The sequence below is a fragment of the Lipotes vexillifer genome, unplaced genomic scaffold (assembly GCF_000442215.2).
Source record: "Lipotes vexillifer unplaced genomic scaffold, Lipotes_vexillifer_v1.1 scaffold268, whole genome shotgun sequence".
NCBI classification, from domain to species: domain Eukaryota; kingdom Metazoa; phylum Chordata; class Mammalia; order Artiodactyla; family Lipotidae; genus Lipotes; species Lipotes vexillifer.
Genome location: NW_006796561.1, coordinates 777,537 through 802,515, shown reverse-complemented (window position 1 = coordinate 802,515; position 24,979 = coordinate 777,537). Strand labels below are relative to the sequence as shown.

Here is a 24,979-nt window from a genome sequence, read left to right as displayed (position 1 = left end):
TTTTTTTTTTTCTTGCGTTATGCGGGCCTCTCACTGTCGTGGCCTCTCCCATTTGCGGAGCACAGGCTCCGGACGCGCAGGCTCAGTGGCCATGGCTCACGGGCCCAGCCACTCCGCGGCATGTGGGATCTTCCCGAAACGGGGCACGAACCCGTGTCTCCTGCATCGGCAGGCGGACTCTCAAGCACTGCGCCACCAGGGAAGCCCCCATCACTGCTCCTTTTAAACATGTTAGTTCTTAAAGTTATTTGGTACTAACCTCTCCCCATGTGTCATATTTTTCTATCTAGAAAAATGGGTGTGGGTGGAGGCAGCTGGGGGCAGATACTGGTCCAGATAAGAAACTGGTAATGATGAAAATCACAGGGAGGTTTGGAATGTTCCATATATCTTCAGAAAAGTTGGGAAAGTGGTGAGTATAGCTCAGGACTGACTATTTTATCTAATTTCCAGTTACCCGTTTCTGGGTCTTCTAATAAAAAGGGTTGGCAGTAGACCCTGGAGACAGCTTCTAGCTGAGCACCAGCTGATGAAAGATTTTTAAAAAGACTTTCAAAGATGGCAACATGGGAAAAGACATCCAATAATCAATAAATTCCATTAATATAAAAATTTCACCATTAAGAGAATTTAAAGAAACTAAATCCTTTATGTCAGATTTATATTGTAAAAAACAAAGCCAAATGTACGGTTACTTATTCAACAGCACTCTGCTGGGCAAAGCAAGCATTTGTATAGTGTGTATAAGGTGTGTGCTGGTATTTTCCTCCCCTCTATACCATTCACAAATTAATTTTTTAGGAGATACCTGCGAGATCACACAATTCTGTATCAGAAGCACTTGTCAAAGCTTCTTCTAGTTCTGGATCAAGAGATACTTTTTCTTCTGTAAAAGTCTGTACAGGTGTCTGCTTAGGGATAAATATTTTCCCTGTAAAATAAAGCAGTTTGTTAGTTTCATTACTACTGCTAGTAACTCACCATTTTATTCTTACAAAAATGATTAGAAGTATGTGCAGCTGAAGTAAAAGGTCAAGATTAACATCTACAATAATTTTGTTTTATCTTCGGTATGTATTTATAAGTTTCTAAGACAACACTTTGGCCATGTAAGTTGGAACAAGAAAAAGAAATGAACCAAGAAATTTTCCCATTTGTTAAAGTAAAAATAGGCTCTTTTTGGAGTAATTATGAGTTATTCTACAAATACTAAATCAAAAAATAAATGAATAAACCAAAAAAATCTATAAATTAAGGAAAAAACAGAATTCATTTTCTTATTCTTAAGCAAGGAACTGCTACAGTCCCTTGGGGGATGGCAGAGGCAATTCTAATTCCAGAAATTCAAGTTCTAATTGCAAAGAAATTCCTGTATGTCCTGAGTGGTAGTCTGAACCTTTCTGTCACTGTTCTTCTAAGCCTCTATGACACTAACAAGGTTACCTGTTAAGAAACTAGTTATTCTAGAAACCTACAGTATTTATTATGTGAAAATCAGTATTTTATTACCATATGTTCAATGCAAAACTGAAAACATGAAGGGAATGGAAAATGATAATGATATAGCTGCAGCACAAGCCAACCAAACAAGAGGTACTTACACATGGTGGGACTGTTACCAAGACTGACTCTGGTTTCCCCCCTGATACAGGTGAAAATCCTAACTAAGTGATCTAGGAAGGCCTATGTGTGGATTCACACAACCTCCAATTATTTTCTTTTCTATCAGAAAATTACCAGGAAAATGTGTGAGAATATGTGACCTGATGAATCTATGCAGTGTTCTATCAAAAGAAATATTTGAGGGCTTAATAATCAGTGTAGTGAATGTTGTACAATTCCTGTTCAAGGTAAATATCAATCAGTGTAACTCATAAGAAATCCTTCCACAATACAGATTGCTCCCAGGAATCTGACCAAAGCTGGTCAGGTATTTTCAGCTAAGCCCATCTAAAAGATTTAATTTCTGATATTATATTTCTTTTTTTATTATTTCCACTTGGTTCTTGTTAAAAAAAATTAGCTTCCATCTCTCTGCCAAAATTCTTCATCTCTTCACACATGCCTTGTCCACCAGATTTTCTGAGATTTTTATTATAAAGTTCCAAACTGATAACACCAATATCTGGGTCATCTCTGGTCTTCTATTGACTGTTTACTTTTCTTGACTATAGGCCACATGTGTCTTAAGATCTCTGACTTCGTATTGGGCATTTTTGTATAAAACTATAGCAGAGACTAAAGGAAATGACATTTATTCCTAGAAAGGAATGTGCCACTCAGGTCAGTGCTGAAGTAACATGCTCTACAGTTGAGCTGAATTTGGGCTTTTTTTTTTTTTTTGTACTTTTATTTTTTATTTTATTTTTTTTAACATCTTTATTGGGGTATAATTGCTTTACAATGGTGTGTTAGTTTCTGCTTTATAACAGAGTGAGTCAGTTATACATATATATATGTTCCCATATCTCTTCCCTCTTTGTCTCCCTCCCTCCCACCCTCCCTATCCCACCCCTCCAGACAGCCACAAAGAACCGAGCCGGTTTCCCTGTGCCATGCGGCTGCTTCCCACTGGCTATCTACCTTACGTTTGTTAGTATATATATGTCCATGTCTCTCTCTCGCCCTAACACACCTCACCCTTCCCCCTCCCCATATCCTCAAGTCTGTTCTCCAGTAGGTCTCTGTCTTTATTCCTGTTTTACCCCTAGGTTCTTCATAACATTTTTTTTTCTTAAATTCCATATATATGTGTTAGCATACGGTATTTGTCCTTCTCTTTCTGACTTACTTCACTCTGTATGACAGACTCTAGATCTATCCACCTCATTACAAATAGCTCAATTTCGTTTCTTTTTATGGCTGAGTAATATTCCATTGTATATATGTGCCACATCTTCTTTATCCATTCATCCGACGACGGGCACTTAGGTTGTTTCCATCTCCGGGCTATTGTAAATAGAGCTGCAATGAACATTTTGGTACATGACTCTTTCTGAATTCTGGTTTCCTCAGGGTATATACCTAGTAGTGGGATTGCTGGGTCATATGGTAGTTCTATTTGTAGTTTTTTAAGGAACCTCCATACTGTTCTCCATAGTGGCTGAACCAATTCACATTCCCACCAGCAGTGCAAGAGTGTTCCCTTTTCTCCACACCCTCTCCAGCATTTATTGTTTCTAGATTTTTTGATGATGGCCATTCTGACTGGTGTGAGATGATATCTCATTGTAGTTTTGATTTGCATTTCTCTAATGATTAATGATGTTGAGCATTCTTTCATGTGTTTGTTGGCAGTCTGTATATCTTCTTTGGAGAAATGTCTATTTAGGTCTTCTGCCCATTTTTGGATTGGGTTGTTTATTTTTTTGTTATTGAGCTGCATGAGCTGCCTGTAAATTTTAGAGATTAATCCTTTGTCAGTTGATTCATTTGCAAATATTTTCTCCCATTCTGAGGGTTGTCTTTTGGTCTTGTTTATGGTTTCCTTTGCTGTGCAAAAGCTTTGAAGTTTCATTAGGTCCCATTTGTTTATTTTTGTTTTTATCTCCATTACTCTAGGAGATGGGTCAAGAAGGATCTTGCTGTGATTTATGTCATAGAGTGTTCTGCCTATGTTTTCCTCTAAGAGTTTGATAGTTTCTGGCCTTACATTTAGGTCTTTAATCCATTTTGAGCTTATTTTTGTGTATGGTGTTAGGGAGTGATCTAATCTCATACTTTTACATGTACCTGTCCAATTTTCCCAGCACCACTTATTGAAGAGGCTGTCCTTTCTCCACTGTATATTCCTGCCACCTTTATCAAAGATAAGGTGACCATATGTGCATGGGTTTATCTCTGGGCTTTCTATCCTATTCCATTGATCTATCTTTCTGTTTTTGTGCCAGTACCATACTGTCTTGATTACTGTAGCTTTGTAGTATAGTCTGAAGTCAGGCAGCCTGATTCCTCCAGCTCCATTTTTTGTTCTCAAGATTGCTTTGGCTATTCGGGGTCTTTTGTGTTTCCATACAAATTGTGAAATTTTTTGTTCTAGTTCTGTGAAAAATGCCAGTGGTAGTTTGATAGGGATTGCATTGAATCTATAGATTGCTTTGGGAAGTAGAGTCATTTTCACAATGTTGATTCTTCCAATCCAAGAACATGGTATATCTCTCCATCTGTTTGTATCATCTTTAATTTCTTTCATCAGTGTCTTATAATTTTCTGCATACAGGTCTTTTGTCTCCTTAGGTAGGTTTATTCCTAGATATTTTATTCTTTTTGTTGCAATGGTAAATGGGAGTGTTTTCTTGATTTCACTTTCAGATTTTTCATCATTAGTATATAGGAATGCCAGAGATTTCTGTGCATTAATTTTGTATCCTGCTACTTTACCAAATTCATTGATTAGCTCTAGTAGTTTTCTGGTAGCATCTTTAGGATTCTCTATGTATAGTATCATGTCATCTGCAAACAGTGACAGCTTTACTTCTTCTTTTCCGATTTGGATTCCTTTTATTTCCTTTTCTTCTCTGATTGCTGTGGCTAAAACTTCCAAAACTATGTTGAATAAGAGTGGTGAGAGTGGGCAACCTTGTCTTGTTCCTGACCTTAGTGGAAATGCTTTCAGTTTTTCGCCATTGAGGATGATGTTGGCTGTGGGCTTTTTGTTGCAACGTAGTTTGATTTATTTCCTCACTGGCTTCAAACATTTTGAGGACAGGATCAGGACTTAATCTTCAGCAAGGCCTAGGATTAGAACTCTGGTGAGGTTCTGGAGATCTCCTGAGTAACCACTGCCTACTGTTTTGAACTGTAAAGTAGCCACATTGCTCCTGATGTGTAGTCCTGGCTGCCAGATTTCTAGGAGCTCTGTTTTCCAGTTCCACCCCCAACTTTCCCACTTTTGGGGCCTTGGCAGATCTTTCAGCCAGATGCTTATGTTGTCTGCTCTACACTTTGGGAAGTGGGAGATGGCTTGAAAGGGATTTCTCTCAGCTCTCCTGTCTCTCTCTCAATCTTCCGAGCTAAAAACCTATGCCTCAGGAATTTTCTCTCAGCTCTGCTTCACTGCCTCAGTTCTTGGAGTAGTATCTCTAGCACTAAATGAAGGCCTGAAGCAAAGAACTGGAGGGTAATGCAGTCTCACCCTGTCTCTAGAGCTGCACTGTTCAATATGATATGTTCAATACAGTATGTGACTATTTAAGTTTAAATTAGTTAAAATTTAAAATTCAGTTTCTCAGTCACACTAGCTGCATTTGGCTAGTAGCTACCATACTGGTTAGCACAGATACTGAACATTCCCAATCATGGCATAAAGTTCTAGTGGATGGTGCTGCTCTAGGGATTCTCTGATTTCTAATCTACCATGCCGGCCTATACACAGCCATTAAAAGTTTAAAAGTTAGGCTGACTTCTCCTTACTCCTCTCTATGGTAGTTTCCTCCTTTTCCCTATATTTCAGTCAGGAAAGAATGCAGAATGGATCACCTTTTTCTTTTTTGGATCACCTCTCTTATGGAGGGCTTGCCACTTTCTGGAGCCACTAAGATTTGTGTCTTCAAGCTTTCTGATTTTTTTTTTAAACTACGATTAATGTAGCTTATATTGCTTGTATTGGTGAGAATAAGAGGTCTCTTGCAACTTCTTACATCTGAATCAGAAGTCTTTCTAAGCAAGTATTTTCTTATTTAAAAAATGGCACTTGGCCAATCTACAATGTATTTATATTAGTAAGGATGCTTTTAACTGCATATAACAAAATACCCAATTTAAAGTGGTTTAAACTGGTGCTTCTCAAGCTTTAATGTGCATGTCATCTACCTAGTGATCTTATTAAAGTGCAGATTCTGATATAGCAGGTCTAACATGAGCTCTAAGAATGTGTATTTCTAACCAGCCTCCCAGGTGATGCTGATACCGCTGATCCACAGATCACTGTCAAAGCAGCATGGGTTTAAACAATAAGTTTTTTTGTTTTGGGTTTGTTTTTTTTTTTTTGCGGTACGTGGGCCTCTCACTGCTGTGGCCTCTCCCGTTGCGGAGCACAAGCTCTGGACGTGCAGGCTCAGCGGCCACGGCTCATGGGCCCAGCCGCTCCACGGCATGTGGGATCTTCCCAGACAGGGGCACAAACCCGTATCCCCTGCATCGGCAGGCGGACTCCCAACCACTGCGCCACCAGGGAAGCCCAACAATAAGTATTTTTTATCTCCACAGGTAGGTGGCTGAAGGGTTGGGTCAGCAGCTCAATGTTGACGTCAAAGATCCAGGCTCTGTTTTTCTCTTTGTCTATAACTAGCATGGAAGCCTCTGTTCTCAGGCCATTAGTCTCAAGATGACCTTTGTAACACTACGTATCACATCCTCATGCGGCAAGGTCAGGGCAGGAAGGAAGGGCACTTTCTCAACTGCTGACTTTTATAAGGAAAACTGTCTGATAGATTTCTTCTCTGGTCTCACTGACCAGCACCAGGTCACATGTCCATGCCCCACCTGCAAGGGTAGCTTGAAAAGCAAGCATCTGGCTTTTTCAGTCTATTTCAGAGATGGATTCTGCCAGTAAGGAAGAAGGAATTTGTAAATGGTTGTTAAATAGAAAACTACCACATTTGTCCCAATGCTGAAGCAGATGAAGTACACTTCTGTGCTCCCTTAATTCCCTGAACATTTCACTGTGGCTACACTTACTCATTTTGCATGTTTGTCTGTCCTCTGTGAGCTTTTCAATGTTCTGTTCCATCCTTACATTTCCTAGCTCACAGCAGGCAATCCAATTAGTTGAATAAATAATCTGGTGATCACCTCTAGCTCAACTACCTCATTGTATAAAGTATAATATAAATACCCTGGTTCAAAGTTACACAGCAAAGTTAGCACTAGAACACAGGTTCCCAAACTCTCAACCCAGTAATTTTTCCAGTAAACTGGTGGCTTTCAAACTTAACTCTTTAGCAGTGTTTCAACTCAAACAAATGCTTATCTATATGGTGGAACGTAACTGATCCTCTTAGTACCAAACTTTGGAGTTCTGGTGATTATTAGATAACCTTTTATCATTAGTTCACAGATGAAGGCAAATCCAAATCATTACATTCTGATAATTCCTTAATACTTTTCACAGTGGCTGATATAACAAAGTGGCATACAATTCAGATGGCATGCCTTTAATTGCCATTTCAGGATAATTACATTTTCCTGAGCAAAATCTTACCAGCACTTTCAGGTGTCTATCTCCATGGCTAATGTTGGCTGCACAATGGATTCACCTGGAAAATTTTAATAAATTCTGATGTCCAAGTCCCACCCCCAGAGCTTCTGATTTAACTGGTCTGATGTGCTGTATGGGACATCTGGATTTTCAAAAGCTCTCTAGGAATTCTAATGCATAGCAGCCAAGGTCAAGAAACACTGGATTATGGTATTCACTTAGTAAACAAAACTATATAAACTATCAAAAAGCTGCCTATGTCTTATTCTAGGGACCAATGGAATCTAAAGCGTTATAAAAATCTAAAATGTTTATTTTTGTAATCTTCATCCACAGTCCATAGAGACATTATTCTTTTTCTTTTTCTTTTTTTGCAGAAGGGAGTTCCAATCCCCCATCAGCATGTTCTCTCTCTTTTTTTTTTTTAATGTTTATTTATTTATTTATTTGGTTGCACCAGGTCTTAGTTGCAGCAGGCAGGCTCCTTAGTTGCAGCTCACCAGCTCCTTAGTTGTGGCATGCAAACTCTTAGTTGCAGCATGCATGTGGGATCTAGTTCCCTGGCCAGGGATCGAACCCAGGGCCCCTGCACTAGGGGTGTGGAGTCTTAACCACTGTCCCACCGGGGAAGTCCCGAGGCATTATTCTTATCTAACTTTTCCCCATACATAAACTTTTGCTAATACTTACAAAATGGATCTCATCAGAAAAAAACAACAAAGCAAAACAAAATTTCCAAGGGCTTATGGAAATTCTGTGACACAGAATTTTGCTCTATTTATACAGCTGTGAAATAATTCGGTACCTTTTCTGATACTCCTCTTTACAATTTCTCTGTACGTAGAGATTTTTGTTGCAGAGGTATTTAGCTTATACAGTATTGTGTTTTTAACACTACAAAAAGTAATCACTTCATATTTCTACATGATTAAACATGAATACACTGTAAGAATTATACTTTAATGTGTATATATAAAATCTTGTTATAGAAAATTAAAAGTAAAGAAAATTACTTTTGTAAGAAAGGATAAAATAAGTTTAGTATTATGAATACAGTACTTAAGCGGTTCTCCTCAAACTCTTTATAGACTTAACCCCTTAAACAAATCTCAGCTATTTGCAGAAAGTGACAAGGTGATTCTAAAATTCATGTGGAAATCCAAGAAACCCAGAATAGCCAAACAATCTTGAAAAAGAAGAACAGCTGAACGACTCACACTTCCCAATTTCAAAACTTAATACGAGACTTCGCTGGTGACCCAGTGGTTAGGAATCCACCTGCCAGTGCAGGGGACATGGATTCAATCTCTGGTCTGGGAAGATCCCACGTGCCGTGGAGCAACTAAGCCTGTGCATCACAACTACTGAGCCTGCGCTCTAAAGCCCGCAAGCCACAACTGCTGAAGCTTGCGTGCCTAGGGCCCATGCTCAGCAACAAAAGAAGCCACCACGATGATAAGCCCACGCACTGCAACCAAGAGTAGCCCCCGCTCACCACAGCTAGACAAAGCCCGCACGCAGCAACGAAGACCCAACGCAGCCAAAAATAAATAAATAAATAAATAAATAATTTTAAAAAAACCTAAATACAAAGTTACTGTAATCAAGATAGTGTTATGGTGTACAAGGAAAGACATTTACATCAATGAAATAGAATTGAGAACCCAGAAATAAACTCATATTTACGGTCAATTGAATTTCTACAAGGATACCAAGACAATTCAATTGAGCAAGAGTTGTCTTTTCAACAAATAGTGCTTGGACAGTTGGAAAGCTATATGCAAAAGAATGAAGTTGGAACCCTATATTTCATACCATACACAAATATTAATTCAAAATGAATTACAGACCTAATTGTAAGAGCTAAAACTATAACTGAGGGAAAAAAAACCCTGAGTAAATATCCATGGCCTTGAGTTAGGGAATGATTTCTTAGATATAACAACAAAATTACAAACAACAGGACTTCCCGGGTGGCACAGTGGTTAAGAATCCACCTGCCAGCTCTATTTACAGTAGCCAGGACATGGAAGCAACCTAAGTGTCCATCAACAGATGAATAGATAAAGAAGATGTAGCACATATATACAATGAAATATTACTCAGCCATAAAAAGAAACAAAATTGAGTTACTTGTAGTGAGGTGGATGGACCTAGAGTCTGTCATACACAGTGAAGTAAGTCAGAAAGAGAAAAACAAATACCGTATGCTAACACATATATATGGAATCTAAGAAAAAAAAAAAAGGCCATGAAGAACCTAGGGGCAAGATGGGAATAAAGACACAGACCTACTGAAGAATGGACTTGAGGATATTGGGAGGGGGAAAGGTAAGTTGGGACAAAGTGAGAGAGTGGCATGGACATATATACACTACCAAACGTAAAACAGATAGCTAGTGGGAAGCAGCCGCATAGCATAGGGAGATCAGCTAGGTGCTTTGTGACCACCTAGAGGGGTGGGATAGAGAGGGTGGGCAGGAGGGAGATGCAAGAGGGAAGAGATATGGGAATATATGTATATGTATAACTGATTCACTTTGTTATAAAGCAGACACTAACACACCATTGTAAAGCAACTATACTCCAATAAAGATGTTAAAAAAAACCAAAACAACAAAACAAAGCAAAAAAATAAATAAATTAATTAAAAATAAAAAGAATCCGCCTGCCAGTGCAGGGGACACAGGTTCGATCTCTGCTCCAGGAAGATCACACATGCTATGGAGCAACTACGCCCGTGTTCCACAACTACTGAAGCCTGTGCACCTAGAGCCCGCGCACGCTCCACAACAAGAGAAGCCACCGCAATGAGAAGCCCACACACCGCAATGAAAAGAGTAGCCCCTGCTCCCTGCAACTAAAGAAAAAACCTGTGCGCAGGAATAAAGACCCAATGCATCAAAAGTAAATAATTAAATAAAATTTAAAAGGTTATTGTAAAACAAAAAAAAGTACAAACAACAAAAGCAAAGAATACATAAATTGAACTATATCAAAATCTAAAACTTTGTGGGACAATGATACCACCAAGAAAATGAAAAGACAAACTACAGAATGAGAGAAGAAAAATTTCAAATCATATATTTGATAAGAAACATATCTAGAATATATAAAAAGTGTTTATCAATAATAAATCTTTTGACTGACTGACAAAAATCAGTAATAAAAAGACATCCCAATTTAAAAATAAGCAAAGGATTTGAAGAGACATTTATCCAAAGAAGATATAAGATGTCTAAGAGCACATGTAAAAATGCTCAATACCATTAGTCATTAGGGAAATGCAAATCAAAACCACAATGTATGTTATCACTTCACACCTACTAAGATGGCTATAATCAAAACGACAGACAAGAGTTGGCCAGGATGTGGAGAAATCGGAACCCTAATACATTGCTGGTGGGAATGTAAAATGGTGCAGCCACTTTGGAAAACAATCTGGCAGTTCTTCAAATTGTTAAAAAATAGTTACTAGGGCTTCCCTGGTGGCGCAGTGGTTGAGAATCTGCCTGCTAAGGCAGGGGACATGGGTTCGAGCCCTGGTCTGGGAGGATCCCACATGCCGCAGAGCAACTAGGCCCGTGAGCCACAACTACTGAGCCTGCGCATCTGGAGCCTGTGCTCTGCAACAAGAGAGGCCGCAATAGTGAGAGGCCCACGCACCGCGCTGAAGAGTGGCCCCCGCTTGCCACAACTAGAGAAAGCCCTCGCACAGAAACGAAGACCCAACACAGCAAAAATAAATTAATTAATTAATAAACTCCTACCCCCAACATCTTAAAAAAAAAAAAAAGTTACTAAATGACCCAGCAATTCCACTAGTAGGTATACATAGCAAATTGTACACAAGTGTTCACAGCAGCATTATTCATAATAGCTAAAAAGTGGAAACACTCCAAATGTCCATCAACTAATAAATGGAGAAACAAAGTGTGTGTTTCTATACAATGAAATATTATTCATCCATAAAAAGGAATGAAACACTGAAACATGCTAAAACACAGATGAAACTCCCAAATACTATGCTAAGTGAAGGAAGTCAGTCATAAATACATACTGTATGATTCCATTTATTTGAAATGTCCAGAATAGGCAAATTTAGAGACAGAAAGTTGATTAGCGGTTTTCTGGGGCTGGAGAATAGAATGAGGAATGGAGACTATTCATAGGTACAGCGTTTCCTTTTGGGATGATAAAAATGTTCTAAACTTAAGATTATGGTGATAGTTATACAACTCTGTGAATGTACTAAAAACCACTGAATTGTACACTTTAAATGGGTAAATTTTATGATGTGGGTTGCACCTTAAACACATATAGCCAGATAGTGCTTGTACTTCTTAGTTAAAATCAGCTGTTCTCTGGGAAATACATAATTAGCAAACTGCTTGACTGATTCCATATTAACAGAAAATGCATTTCTAAACATGTGTGTTAATTTAAATTAGTCTCATATAAATTAGATTTAAGTTACAAATCTTAATTACTAAGAGATGCTGATAAATAGATCTCCATTATAATGGTTAATGTGATTTGTGCCCTCAATGTCTTGCAGGATGAGTGAAATGTTCTTTGAAGAGACATTTATCCAAAGAAGATATAAGATGTCTAAGAGCACATGTAAAAATGCTCAATACCATTAGTCATTAGGGAAATGCAAATCAAAACCACAATGTATGTTATCACTTCACACCTACTAAGATGGCTATAATCAAAACGACAGACAAGAGTTGGCCAGGATGTGGAGAAATCGGAACCCTAATACATTGCTGGTGGGAATGTAAAATGGTGCAGCCACTTTGGAAAACAATCTGGCAGTTCTTCAAATTGTTAAAAAATAGTTACTAGGGCTTCCCTGGTGGCGCAGTGGTTGAGAATCTGCCTGCTAAGGCAGGGGACATGGGTTCGAGCCCTGGTCTGGGAGGATCCCACATGCCGCAGAGCAACTAGGCCCGTGAGCCACAACTACTGAGCCTGCGCATCTGGAGCCTGTGCTCTGCAACAAGAGAGGCCGCAATAGTGAGAGGCCCACGCACCGCGCTGAAGAGTGGCCCCCGCTTGCCACAACTAGAGAAAGCCCTCGCACAGAAACGAAGACCCAACACAGCAAAAATAAATTAATTAATTAATAAACTCCTACCCCCAACATCTTAAAAAAAAAAAAAAGTTACTAAATGACCCAGCAATTCCACTAGTAGGTATACATAGCAAATTGTACACAAGTGTTCACAGCAGCATTATTCATAATAGCTAAAAAGTGGAAACACTCCAAATGTCCATCAACTAATAAATGGAGAAACAAAGTGTGTGTTTCTATACAATGAAATATTATTCATCCATAAAAAGGAATGAAACACTGAAACATGCTAAAACACAGATGAAACTCCCAAATACTATGCTAAGTGAAGGAAGTCAGTCATAAATACATACTGTATGATTCCATTTATTTGAAATGTCCAGAATAGGCAAATTTAGAGACAGAAAGTTGATTAGCGGTTTTCTGGGGCTGGAGAATAGAATGAGGAATGGAGACTATTCATAGGTACAGCGTTTCCTTTTGGGATGATAAAAATGTTCTAAACTTAAGATTATGGTGATAGTTATACAACTCTGTGAATGTACTAAAAACCACTGAATTGTACACTTTAAATGGGTAAATTTTATGATGTGGGTTGCACCTTAAACACATATAGCCAGATAGTGCTTGTACTTCTTAGTTAAAATCAGCTGTTCTCTGGGAAATACATAATTAGCAAACTGCTTGACTGATTCCATATTAACAGAAAATGCATTTCTAAACATGTGTGTTAATTTAAATTAGTCTCATATAAATTAGATTTAAGTTACAAATCTTAATTACTAAGAGATGCTGATAAATAGATCTCCATTATAATGGTTAATGTGATTTGTGCCCTCAATGTCTTGCAGGATGAGTGAAATGTTCAGCTTTTATTCGACGTATAGGTATTGTGTGTGTGTGTGTGTGTGTGTGTGTGTGTGTGTGTGTGTTTGCAAAGGGTAGGGAAATGTGTAAATTTGATACTGCTTTTATCCAAAACCATCTGTTAACAAAATTAGTACACCATTTTATTATGATCATCTTTCTTCTGATATGTTTTTTTAAAAATCATGGATTATTCCTTATAGAAATTTCAGTCTCATTCTGATAAAATGATTTAACATATATAAAGCAACTGGTATACAGTAAACGCAATAGACACATGTTAATCAGTTATTCTTATTTTCTCTGGAATTTCTTGCATGTGTACGTGACAGAGACACAGAGAGTTTTCCAAAACAAACAACCCAGGAGGACTGAAAACCATAAAGTCCCAAGTATCTGTATCAGTGATTCTTTTCTTAAAATCCATTCATTCATTCATTCATTCATTCATTCATTCATTTATGGCTGAGTTAGGTCTTTGTTGCTGCGCACGGGCTTTCTCTAGTTGTGGCGAGCGGGGGCTACTCTTCGTTGCGGCGTGCTGGCTTCTCACTGTGGTGGCTTCTCTTGTTGCAGAGCACGGGCTCTAGGCATGCGGGTTTCAGTAGCTGTGGCTCACGGGCTCTAGAGCGCAGGGTCGGTAGTTGTGGCACATGGGCTTAGTTGCTCCACAGCGTGTGGGATCTTCCTGGACCAGGGATTGAACCCATGTCCCGTGCATTGGCAGGTAGATTCTTAAGCATTGCCCCACCAGGGAAGCCCTATATCAGTGATTCCTAAACTCAGAAAATGAACATTGACTAGGCATGGATATTTTTGAAACAGCTCCCTACATGATTCTGATTTTTACCTACTCATGTTGATAAAGTGCTAATCTGTATAATTACATCTCTGAAAAGATTAGGATGAGTACTCCTGTACTGATCTAATTTTACTTTTCCTGTCCTTGAAATATGTTCCAAAAGCTCTGACTTATAACTTTTAATATTTGTATTTATTTGAAATAACATAATGTCTTAAAAAATGGTTATTCACTTCTATTCTTCAGTACACAGCATTCTATCTAAATACCTTATTTAACAAAGCAACATCTAAAACTGGATTTTTTAAAAACTGAAATTACAGTTTTTTACATTGTAGCAAAATATGAAAATAAGCAATAACAAGATCAGAAAAAATCTCTCAGACAAGTATGAAAATATATGCTTGCCACCCCCAAATGAAACAAAACAAAAACAGGGCTATGACTCTTGGTTGCTAAGAATGTTGAAAGAGTTCAGTAATGTTTCTGTAACTACAAAATGGCAGCTAAGGAAATAGAAGAAACCAAGATAAGAATTTATATAATGGTAGCTTAACTGCATGGCATTTATCCAAACCTGTGTTTGTGCCAAGAGGAGAAAAAAAAAAAAAAAAAAGGAATATCTTGCCAAGATCCTTGTTATTGTTCTAAAATAAGTAAGACAGTATGAACCATTTTAACAATTTTATTGCCAGGACCTTTCTTCACAAGTCCTCATCTCTTTTGCTCTGATATCAAGTTACAGCTACCACAAGGTTAAGAATTATCTTAGTCATGGTCCCATCCTTGCTAAGTATATACAATGTACAATAACTAGGGGCTTCCCTGGTGGTGCAGTGGTTGAGAGTCCGCCTGCTGATGCAGGGGACACGGGGACATGTGCCCCGGTCCGGGAAGATCCCACATGCCATGGAGCGGCTGGGCCCGTGAGCCATGTATGCCAAGCCTGTGTGTCCAGAGCCTGTGCTCCGCAACGGGAGAGACCACAACAGTGAGAGACCTGCGTACTACAAAAAAAAAAAAAAGTACAATAACTAGAAACAGAGCAGTCTCTTAGTTATTTAATTTCTACAGAGGTGAAAGGCCCTAGCTAATTTTACTACGTGAATGTTTATAAGCTACCTTGTTCCAGAAAAGATTTAAGGGAACTAGGCCACTATAATCTCCACAGGGGGCTTTGGGATATCCTTTTGACAGGAAGAGCACAAACCTCAAATCAACCAAACCAAAGGATGAGTGGGCAGATACTGGAAAGTCATTTTTGGTTTGACCCAACAGCACACATGACACCTGCTCAATACTACAATATGATCACCAAAAAATGCTTCTTTATTCAACAAATGTTTCGTGAGCCTGTATATACTAGATAATGAGCTAGAAAGATAATATAAAGAAAATGAAATATGAGATTCTTTACTTTGAAGAGCTTATACTCTAGTTGGGGAAACAGGATATCTATTGTATATGATTCTGGAGACTTCCACTTCTGGCCAAGATGGAGTAATAGGGTCAGGATTTACCCATGACTGAAACAACCCCAAAATGGACAAAATATAAGAAAGTTTACAAGACACTGATCATCAGGCAAAAAAGAACAGTGATTCCTGAGAGATGAGAAACAAAGTAAGCTCCATGACTGCCCAGGTTACTGCCTGGAGAAAAGTGTCCAGGCTGCAGCACAGGGAACAGAACCCAGGCAGTGCCTGGGGAACTATCTGAACCAAAGAGACACAGCTGAGGTCCAGAAAGAAAAGGGCAGCCAGCATTTATAGAACAGAGTGCCAGAGAGGACAGAGTTACACAGTGCACTCTGGAGATCTGCAGAGGGTTGCCTTTTAGTGTTCAGCAGAGCAGCACATGTGCATGATGAAACTACCTTGGGCGAAGGAAAAAAACCACCTGAAAAAAATTAGAAATAACAGTGCACAGGCTCATGCAGGGCTGGGAATAGAACGTGCTCCCACCAGCCAGACTGGAAAACCTCATAATTCACAGGGCATTGGGTAGGGAACTCAGGAGAGTCTTGCCTCAGTAGTGGAGAAATAATGAGCCCTAGACCGAACACTGCTGCAGTCCCACCTAACAAATCTGAAAAGCAAGACCCTAAAGGATCAAATGACCAAATTGTTTCCAAGTAACTTAATCTTGTCTCAGAATGAAACTCAAGACTATTTATAGGGGTATCAAAATATCCAGCACCCAAAAAGTTAAAATTCATAATGTCTGGTATCCAATGAAAAATTACCAGCATGCAAAGAAGCACGGAAATTCAACCCGTAAGGAAGAGAAAAAAAAATCAATATATCAAAACTGACTTAGCAATGACAGATGATAAAATCAGCAAGTAAGGATATTAAAACAGTTATTATAATTATATTCCATATGTTCAAAATGTTATATAGAGACATGGAAGATATGAAACAAACAAAAAAAAAGTTGGAAAAAGAACAAAGAACTGATGGTACAAATAGAAAAGATATACTATGTTAACACTAACCTGAAGAAAGCAAGATTGGTTATATTAATATCAGACAAAGTAGATTTCAGAGCAAAGAATATTACCAAGGATAAAGAAGGTCATTCCATAATTATAAAATGAGCAATGCATCAAGAGGATATACAGGCTTAAATCAACTAAAAACAAAAAACATGGGGGGAGGAGTCAAGATGGTGGTACGGGAGGACGGAGAGTTAGCGTCTCCCCACAACTAGGGCATGTGCCAGCCACTGATGGAGGACTCTAATCCCCAAGGAAATGGGAGGAACCCCAGAGTGAATCAGTAGGATGTAGGGGGACTTAGTGGGGAGAAGAAGTAGAGGCCAGACAAGATCGGCACCCCTGAAGCCGGAGAGATCAGGAGAGGCAGGTGGGAGGGACTCTCTGGGAAGAGCAGGAGAGGAGTGGAGGGTGATCGCCTGGACCACTGGGGCCAGGGAGCCTGCTGAGCTCCCAAGCTGGTTCCCCACCTTTCCAAAGCCCCCTCCAGGCCACATGGATCCTGGGGGCATAGGAAGGAGGCCAGGGAGATCAGGAGACGCAGGCGGGAGGGGCCCTTCCACACCCCAGACCTGGAGGAGCAGGAGAGGAGAGGAGGGCATTTGCCCCACCCACTCGAGCCCAGGAAGCCTACTGCGCTCCCAGGTGAGGTCCCCTGCCCTCTGAGACTGGGACCCTTCAGTTCCTTGAGCCTAAGCCCCACCCCACACAGCCCCCAGGGCCTTTTCCAGTGCTGTGGGTCCTGAGCATTGGCCCTGCCCACCACCCAAACCTCGCCCTTGCTTAGGCCCTGCTCTCCACAGCCAAGGCCTTCCCCCCCTCCTTTTATTTATTATTATTTTTCTTTTCCCTCCTCCTCTTTTTTTACTATTGTGGTACTGATGTACCTTCCACTTTTGATTCATCTATATTTTTATTTTTACATTCTTTCTAACATATCTGTTAGTTTCCTAGTCTAATTTTTTTTTTTTTAACTTTGTTATTGTTCTTTTTTTTTTTGGCACCCCATGCGGCTTGCGGGATCTTGATTTGCTAGCCCGGGGTCGGGTGGAAGCTTCTGCAGTGGGAGCTCTGAGTCTGAACCACCAGACTAACAGACACCTTCAGACCCCAGGGAATATTCATCGGAGTGAGATCTCACAGACTTCCTCATCTCAGCACCAAGACCCAGCTCTACCCAATAGCCTACAAACTCCAGTGCTGGAAGCCTCAGGCCAAACAACCAGTAAAACAGGAACACAATCCCACTCATTAAAAAAAAAAAAAAAAGACAGCAAGAAAATATGTCACAGATGAAGGAGCAAGGTAAAAACCTACAAGACCAAACAAATGAAGAGGAAATAGGCAATCTACCTGAAAAAGAGTTCAGAGTAATGATAGTAAAGATGATCCAGAATCTCAGAAACAGAATGGAAGCACGAAAATACAACAAATGTTTAACAAAGATCCAGAAGAACTAAAGAACAAACAAACAGATGAACAACACCATAACTGAAATGAAAAATACACTAGAAGGAATCAATAACATAATAATGGAGGCAGAAGAACAAATAAGTGAGCTGGAAGACAAAATGGTGGAAATAACTGCCGAGGAGCAGAATAAAGAAAAAAGAATGAGAAGAATTGAAGACAATCTCAGAGACCTCTGGGACAACACTAAATGCACCAACATTCGAATTATAGGGGTCCCAGAAGAAGAAGAGAAAAAGAAAGGGTCTGAAAAAATATTTGAAGAGATTAGAGTGGAAAATTTCCCTAATATGGGAAAGGAAATAGTCACCCAAGTCCAGGAAGCACAGAGAGTCCCAAACAGGGTAAACCCTAGGAAAAACATACCAAGACACATATTAATCAAACTAACAAAAATTAAATTCAAAGAAAAACTATTAAAAGCAGCAAGGGAAAAACAAAAAATAATATACAAAGGAGTCCCCATAAGGTTATCAGCTGAGTTTTCAGTGGAAACTCTGCAGGCCAGAAGGGAGTGGCAGGATATACTTAAAGTGATTAAAGAGAAAAAACTACCACCAAGATTACTCTACCCAGCAAGGATCTCATTCAGATTCGATGGAAAAGTCAAAAGCTTTTCAGACAAACAACAGCTAAGAGAATTCAGCACCACCAAACCAGCTTTACAACACGTGCTAAAGAAACTTCTCTAAGCGGAAAACACAGGACAAGAAGAAGACCCATAAAAACAAACCCAAAACAATTAAGAAAATGGGAATAGGAACATATATATCGATAATATCCTTGAATGTAAATGGATTAAAAGTCCCAACCAAAAGACACAGACTGGCTGAATGGATACAAAAACAAGACCCATATATATGCTGTCTACAAGAGACCCACTTCAGACCTCGGGACACATACAGACTGAAAGTGAAGGGATGGAAAAAGATATTCCATGCAAATGGGAACCAAAAGAAAGCTGGAGTAGCAATACTCGTATCAGATAAAATAGACTTTAAAATAAAGACTGTTACAAGAGGTAAGGAGGTTCACTACAAATAATGATCAAGGGATCAATCCAAGAAGAAGATATAACAATTATAAATGTTTATGCACCCAACATAGGAGCACCTCAATACATAAGGCAAAGACTAACAACCATGAAAGGAGAAATCGACGGTAATGCAATAATAGTAGGGGACTTTAACACCCCACTTACAGATCATCCAAACAGAAAATAAATAAGGAAACACAAGCTTTAAATGACACAACAGACCAGATAGATCTAATTAATATTTATAGAACATTCCACCCAAAAGTGGCAGAATACACTTTCTTCTCAACTGCACATGGAACATTCTCCAGGACAGATCACATCTTGGGTCATAAATCAAGCATCAGAAAATTTAAGAAAACTGAAATCGTATCAAGCATCTTTTCTGACCATGATGCTATGAGAATGGAAATCAATTACAGGAAAAAGACTGTAAAAAACACAGATACATGGATGCTAAACAGTGTGCTACTAAATAACCAAGAGATCACTGAAGAAGAAATAAAAAAAAACATAGTAACAAATGACAACAAATACACAGCAACCCAAACCGCATGGGACGCAGCAAAAGCAGTTCTAAGAGGAAAGTTTATAGCAATTCAATCTCACCTCAAGAAACAAGAAAAATCTCAAATAAACAATCTAACCCTACACTTAAAACAACTAGAGAAAGAAGAACAAAGAAAACCCAAAGTCAGTAGAAGGAAAGAAATCATAAAGATCAGAGCAGAAATAAATGAAATAGAAGTGAAGAAAACAATAGCAAAGATCAATAAAACTAACAGCTGGTTCTCTGAGAAGATAAACAAAATTGATAAACCCTAAGCCAGACACATCAAGAAAAAAGGGAGAGGAGCAAATCAATAAAATTAGAAATGAAAAAGGAGGAATCACAACTGACACTGCAGAAATACAAAGGATTATAAGAGACTACTACAAACAACTATATGCCAATAAAATGGACAACAAAGAAATGGACAAATTCTTGGAAAGGTACAATTTTCCAAGCCGGAACCAGGAAGAATTAGAAAATATAAACAGACCTATCACAAGTATTGATATTGAAACTGTGATTAAAAATCTTCCAACAAACAAAAGTCCCGGATCAGATGGCTTCACTGGCGAATTCTATCAAACATTTAGAGAAGAGCTAACACCAATCCTTCTCAAACTCTTCCAAAAAATTGCAGAGGGAGAAACACTCCCAAATTCATTCTACAAAGCCACCATCACCCTGATACCAAAACCAGAAAAAGATATCACACAAAAAGAAAATTATAGACCACTATCAATGATGAACACAGATGCAAAAATCCTGAACAAAATACTAGTAAACAGAATCCAAAAGCACATTAAAAGGATCATACACCATGATCAAGTGGGATTTATCCCAGGGATGCAAGGATTCTTCGATATATGCCAATCAATCAATGTGATACACCACATTAACAAATTAAGGAATAAAAACCATATGATCATCTCAGTAGATGCAGAAAAAGCTTTTGACAAAATTCAACACCGATTTATGATAAAAACTCTCCAGAAAGTGGGCTTAGAGGGAAACTACCTCAACATAATAAAGGCCATATATGACAAACCAACAGCAAGCATCATTCTCAATGGTGAAAAACTGAAAGCATTTCCACTAGGATTAGGAACAAGACAAGGATGTCCACTCTCGCCACTACTATTCAACATAGTTTTGGAAGTCTTAGCCATGGCAATCAGAAAAGAAAAAGAAATAAAAGGAATACAAATTGGAAAAGAAGAAGTAAGACTGCCACTGTTTGCCGGTAACATGATGTTATACATAGAAAATCCTAAAGATGCCACCAGAAAACTACTAGAACTAATCAATGAATTTGGTAAAGTTGCAGGATACAAAATTAAGGCACAGAAATCTCTGGCATTCCTATACACCAACAACGAAAAATCAGAAAGAGAAATTAAGGAAACATTCCCATTTACCACTGCAACAAAAAGAAAGAAATACCTAGGAATAAACCTGCCTAAGGAGGCGAAAGACTTGTACTCAGAAAACTATAAAACACTGATGAAAGAAATCAAAGATGACATAAACAGATGGAGAAATATACCATGTTCTTGGATTGGAAGAATCAATATTGTGAAAATGACTATACTACAATATACAGATTCAATGCAATCCCTATCAAACTACCAATGGCATTCTTCACAGAAGTAGAACAAAAAATCTTACAATTCGTATGGAAATACAAAAGACCCTGAATAGCTAAAGCAAACTTGAGAAAGAAAAACAGAGTTGGAGGAATCAGGCTCCCCAACTTCAAACTATACCACTAAGCTACAGTAATCAAGACAGTATGGTACTGGCACAAAAACAGAAAGATAGATCAGTGGTACAGGATAGAATGCCCAGAGGTAAACCCACACACATATGGGCACCTAATTTATGACAAAGGAGGCAAGAACATACAATCGAGAAAAGACAGCCTCTTCAATAAGTGGTGCTGGGAAAACTGGACAGCTACACGTAAAAGAATGAAATTTGAACATTACCTAACACCATACACAAAAATAAACTCCAAATGGATTAAAGACTTAAATGTAAAACCAGACACTATAAAACTCTTAGAGGAAAACATAGGAAAAACACTCTTTGACATAAACCACAGCAAGATCTTTTTAGACCCACCTCCTAGAGTAACGGAAATAAAAACAAAAATAAACAAATGGGACCTAATGAACCTTAAAAGCTTTTGCACAGCAAAGAAAACCATAAACAAAACAAAAAGACAACCCTCAGAATGGGAGAAAATATTTGCAAATGAAACAACAGACAAAGGATTAATCTCCAAAATATACAAACAGCTCATAGAGCTCAATGTCAAATAAACAAACAATCCAGTTAAAAAATGGGCAGAAGGGGGGCTTCCCTGGTGGCGCAATGGTTGAGAGTCCGCCTGCCGATGCAGGGGACACAGGTTCGTGCCCCGGTCTGGGAGGATCCCACATGCCGCGGAGTGGCTGGGCCCGTGAGCCATGGCCGCTGAGCCTGCGCGTGCGCAGCCTGTGCTCCGCAACAGGAGAGGCCACAACAGGGAGAAGCCCGCGGACTGCAAAAAAAAAAAAAAAAAAAAAAAGGGCAGAAGACCTAAATAGACATTTTACCAAGGAAGACATACAGATGGCCAAGAAGAACATGAAAAGATGCTCAACATCACTAATAATTAGAGAAATGCAAATCAAAACTACAATGAGGTATCACCTCACGCCAGTCAGAATGGCCATTATCAAAAATGCTAGAAACAATAAATGCTGGCAAGGGTGTAGTGAAAAGGGAACCCTCCTACACTGTTGGTGGGAATGTAAATTGATACAACCACTATGGAAGGTAGTATGGAGGTTCCTTAAAAATCTAAAAATAGAACTACCATATGACCCAGCAATCCCATTACTGGGCGTACACCCTGAGAAAACCATAATTCAAAAAGAGATATGCACTACAATGTTCACTGCAGCACTATTTACAATAGCTAGGACATGGAACCAACCTAAATGTCCATCGACAGATGAATGGATAAAGAAGATGTGGCACATATATACAATGGAATATTAGCCATAAAAAGAAACGAAATTGAGTTATTAGTAGTGAGGTGGATGGACCTAGAGTCTGTCATACAGAGTGAAGTAAGTCAGAAAGAGAAAAACAAATACCGTATGCTAACACATATATATGGAATCTAAAAAAAAGGTACTGATGAAACTAGTTGCTGGGCAGGAATAAAGAGGTAGATATTGAGAAGGGACTTGATGACATGGGGTGGGAGGGCAAAGCTGGGGCTAAGTGAGAGTAGCATCAACATATATATACTACTGAATGTAAAATAGTTGGCTGGTGGGAAGCAGGAGCAAAGCATGGGAGATCAGTTCGGTGCTTTGCGATGACCTAGAGGGATGGGATAGGGAGGATGGGAGGGAAGCTCGTGAAGGAGGGGATATGGGGACATGTGTATGCATATGGCTGATTCGCTTTGTTGTGCAACAGAAACTGTCATGGTATTGTGAGGCAATTATACTCCAATAAAGATCTATTAAAAAATAAAAAACCTAATAACAGAGCCTCACAGTGTATGACTGTGGAACAATTAAAATCAAAATTCTGTGGTATGCAAATTATATACAGACATGTTGGAGGGAAAGGAATATCCAGAGTGGGTACGTTTATACAGGAAAAGTTTCCCATAAAACATGAACAATCCATCAGGCTAACTCCCCACCCCAAAGGAGTAGTGAGTGAATCATTCAAAAGATACAGTGACTAGTCTCCAAAGGAGATGCCTACATCTGCATGACTAATTTAAATAGCCCAGTCTACATATCAGTGCCTGATAAGACACTTTTTAGAGGTATATAAAGGACATTTAGAATTTATGAAATTTGAGTACAAAAATAGAGCCAGTCTTTATCTTGAATTTAGTGGAAACCAACTGCACACTCTCAGTCACATAATCCTGCTGATTTAGGCCGTTTACAACTATGATCCTTCTGGTTTAAGGAATCAAGTCTGCCTTTCCTCCAAAAAGAAATCATGTACTCAGAAAGATGAGGGAAGCATCTTTCAAAAGAGTGACTATAGTAAGTTTTCTGGAAGGCTAAGGGAACTGTGAATAAATAATCTAGAAAGTATATGAGAACTCTTAGTTTAAGGCAATCTGGTTAAGTTCACCTTTAGTAATAAGCAGAGCAAGGCATAGGAGATTCTTGGAAAGAAAACCCAAGGGCATTCCTTTATCCAGGAGAGGAAGGGAAACCACCAGAAAGAATAGGTGGCTGTACCCCAAGGGCCAACTGGGTGCACAAGCATGCTCTTCAAGGAGGGGAGGAGCCCAACCTAGGAGTGTCAGTGGCTCTAAGGGAGGGGTTCTTTGGTGGTGCACAGGAGAGAGTGTACAAGGTGCAGCAGGCTCTAGTCTATGAAATAAGGGACAATGAGGGGAAAAAAAGTCTTAGGCTAGGTAAGGGTAAAGTGTGATGTTAGACATGGGGAGGAAGACTCCTGGCAAAGCAAAGCAAAATGAGAGTCAGTAAGAAGTATTAAAAACTGGGCCCAATTATTTCTCTAAGTGTCAAATCCATAGCAAGGCTCTGAGCCTTATCTATCCTGGAGACAGAATATTCAAGATATGTAAAAATATGATGAGAAATAATAACCAGTCAGAACTCTGCATTTTCACCACATTTACAGGAATGAGAAAGAGCTGAATAAATACTCTCCTTCACCCTTGGTCTATGACTCAGTTACATCTTCTGCAACATTTCAAGGAGAAAGAGGTAAAAAGCTTCCCAGCATTTTAATATTATATCTTCAAGCAAAAGGAACATTATATTGCAATTATGTTATTGTTTTAATTTTCTTAAACACTTAGTTTCTCAACATTTTGAACATAGTAGCTCATAGCAAAGACATTTCCATTAATCTCTACCAAGATTACTTGATACCATGATACCATTCCTACCATGAGCTTGTTAGATTTAGATGAACTTAACAGATGTATATTGTGGATTCTACTGTAAACAATGCATTTAAAAACAATCCTTAATATATCTTTTGTCAGCTGTGCCTTATTAGCTGCCTAATACCTTCTTTTTTTCTGTCAACAAAATTACAGTTATTAAAAGGAGAACATTCATTACTGTAGGACAAAATGTTCCCAAAATGCATCGAAGACATAATGTCTTGAATTTCACCTAATTAGGATGAATTCCTCCTTCTCAGATGTTGACATATGCTTTTAATTCTGTAAAATGTACAATTATAAACAACCATTTCACAAATCACAAAATGGAATTACTAAAATATCTCTATATAACAACCCTCAAGTGTTCTTACTCTGTAGGCCTTTTCGAGGCAGTCTGGGATGATCTAAAAAGATGAAATTTGGCATGAGTATATAGTTTTTGTTCATGGTCAAAAAGAAAAATCATGAAATGTCCAATTTTCAGTTTTATGGGTATTCCCTTTTGTCATACCAGTTCTGTATAATTTT

The 24,979-nt window shown here is 38.8% G+C and overlaps 1 protein-coding gene across 1 annotated transcript in view; it reads right to left on the bottom strand.

Annotated features, from left to right (window-relative positions):
• The window catches only part of TMOD3 (tropomodulin 3), a 96,966-nt gene that overhangs the window by 20,059 nt on the left and 51,928 nt on the right, over positions 1–24,979 (bottom strand). Inside the window, exon 4 of the mRNA XM_007468717.1 lies at positions 809–931. Coding sequence (XP_007468779.1) covers positions 809–931 — 123 coding nt within the window. The remainder of the gene's footprint in view (positions 1–808; positions 932–24,979) is intronic.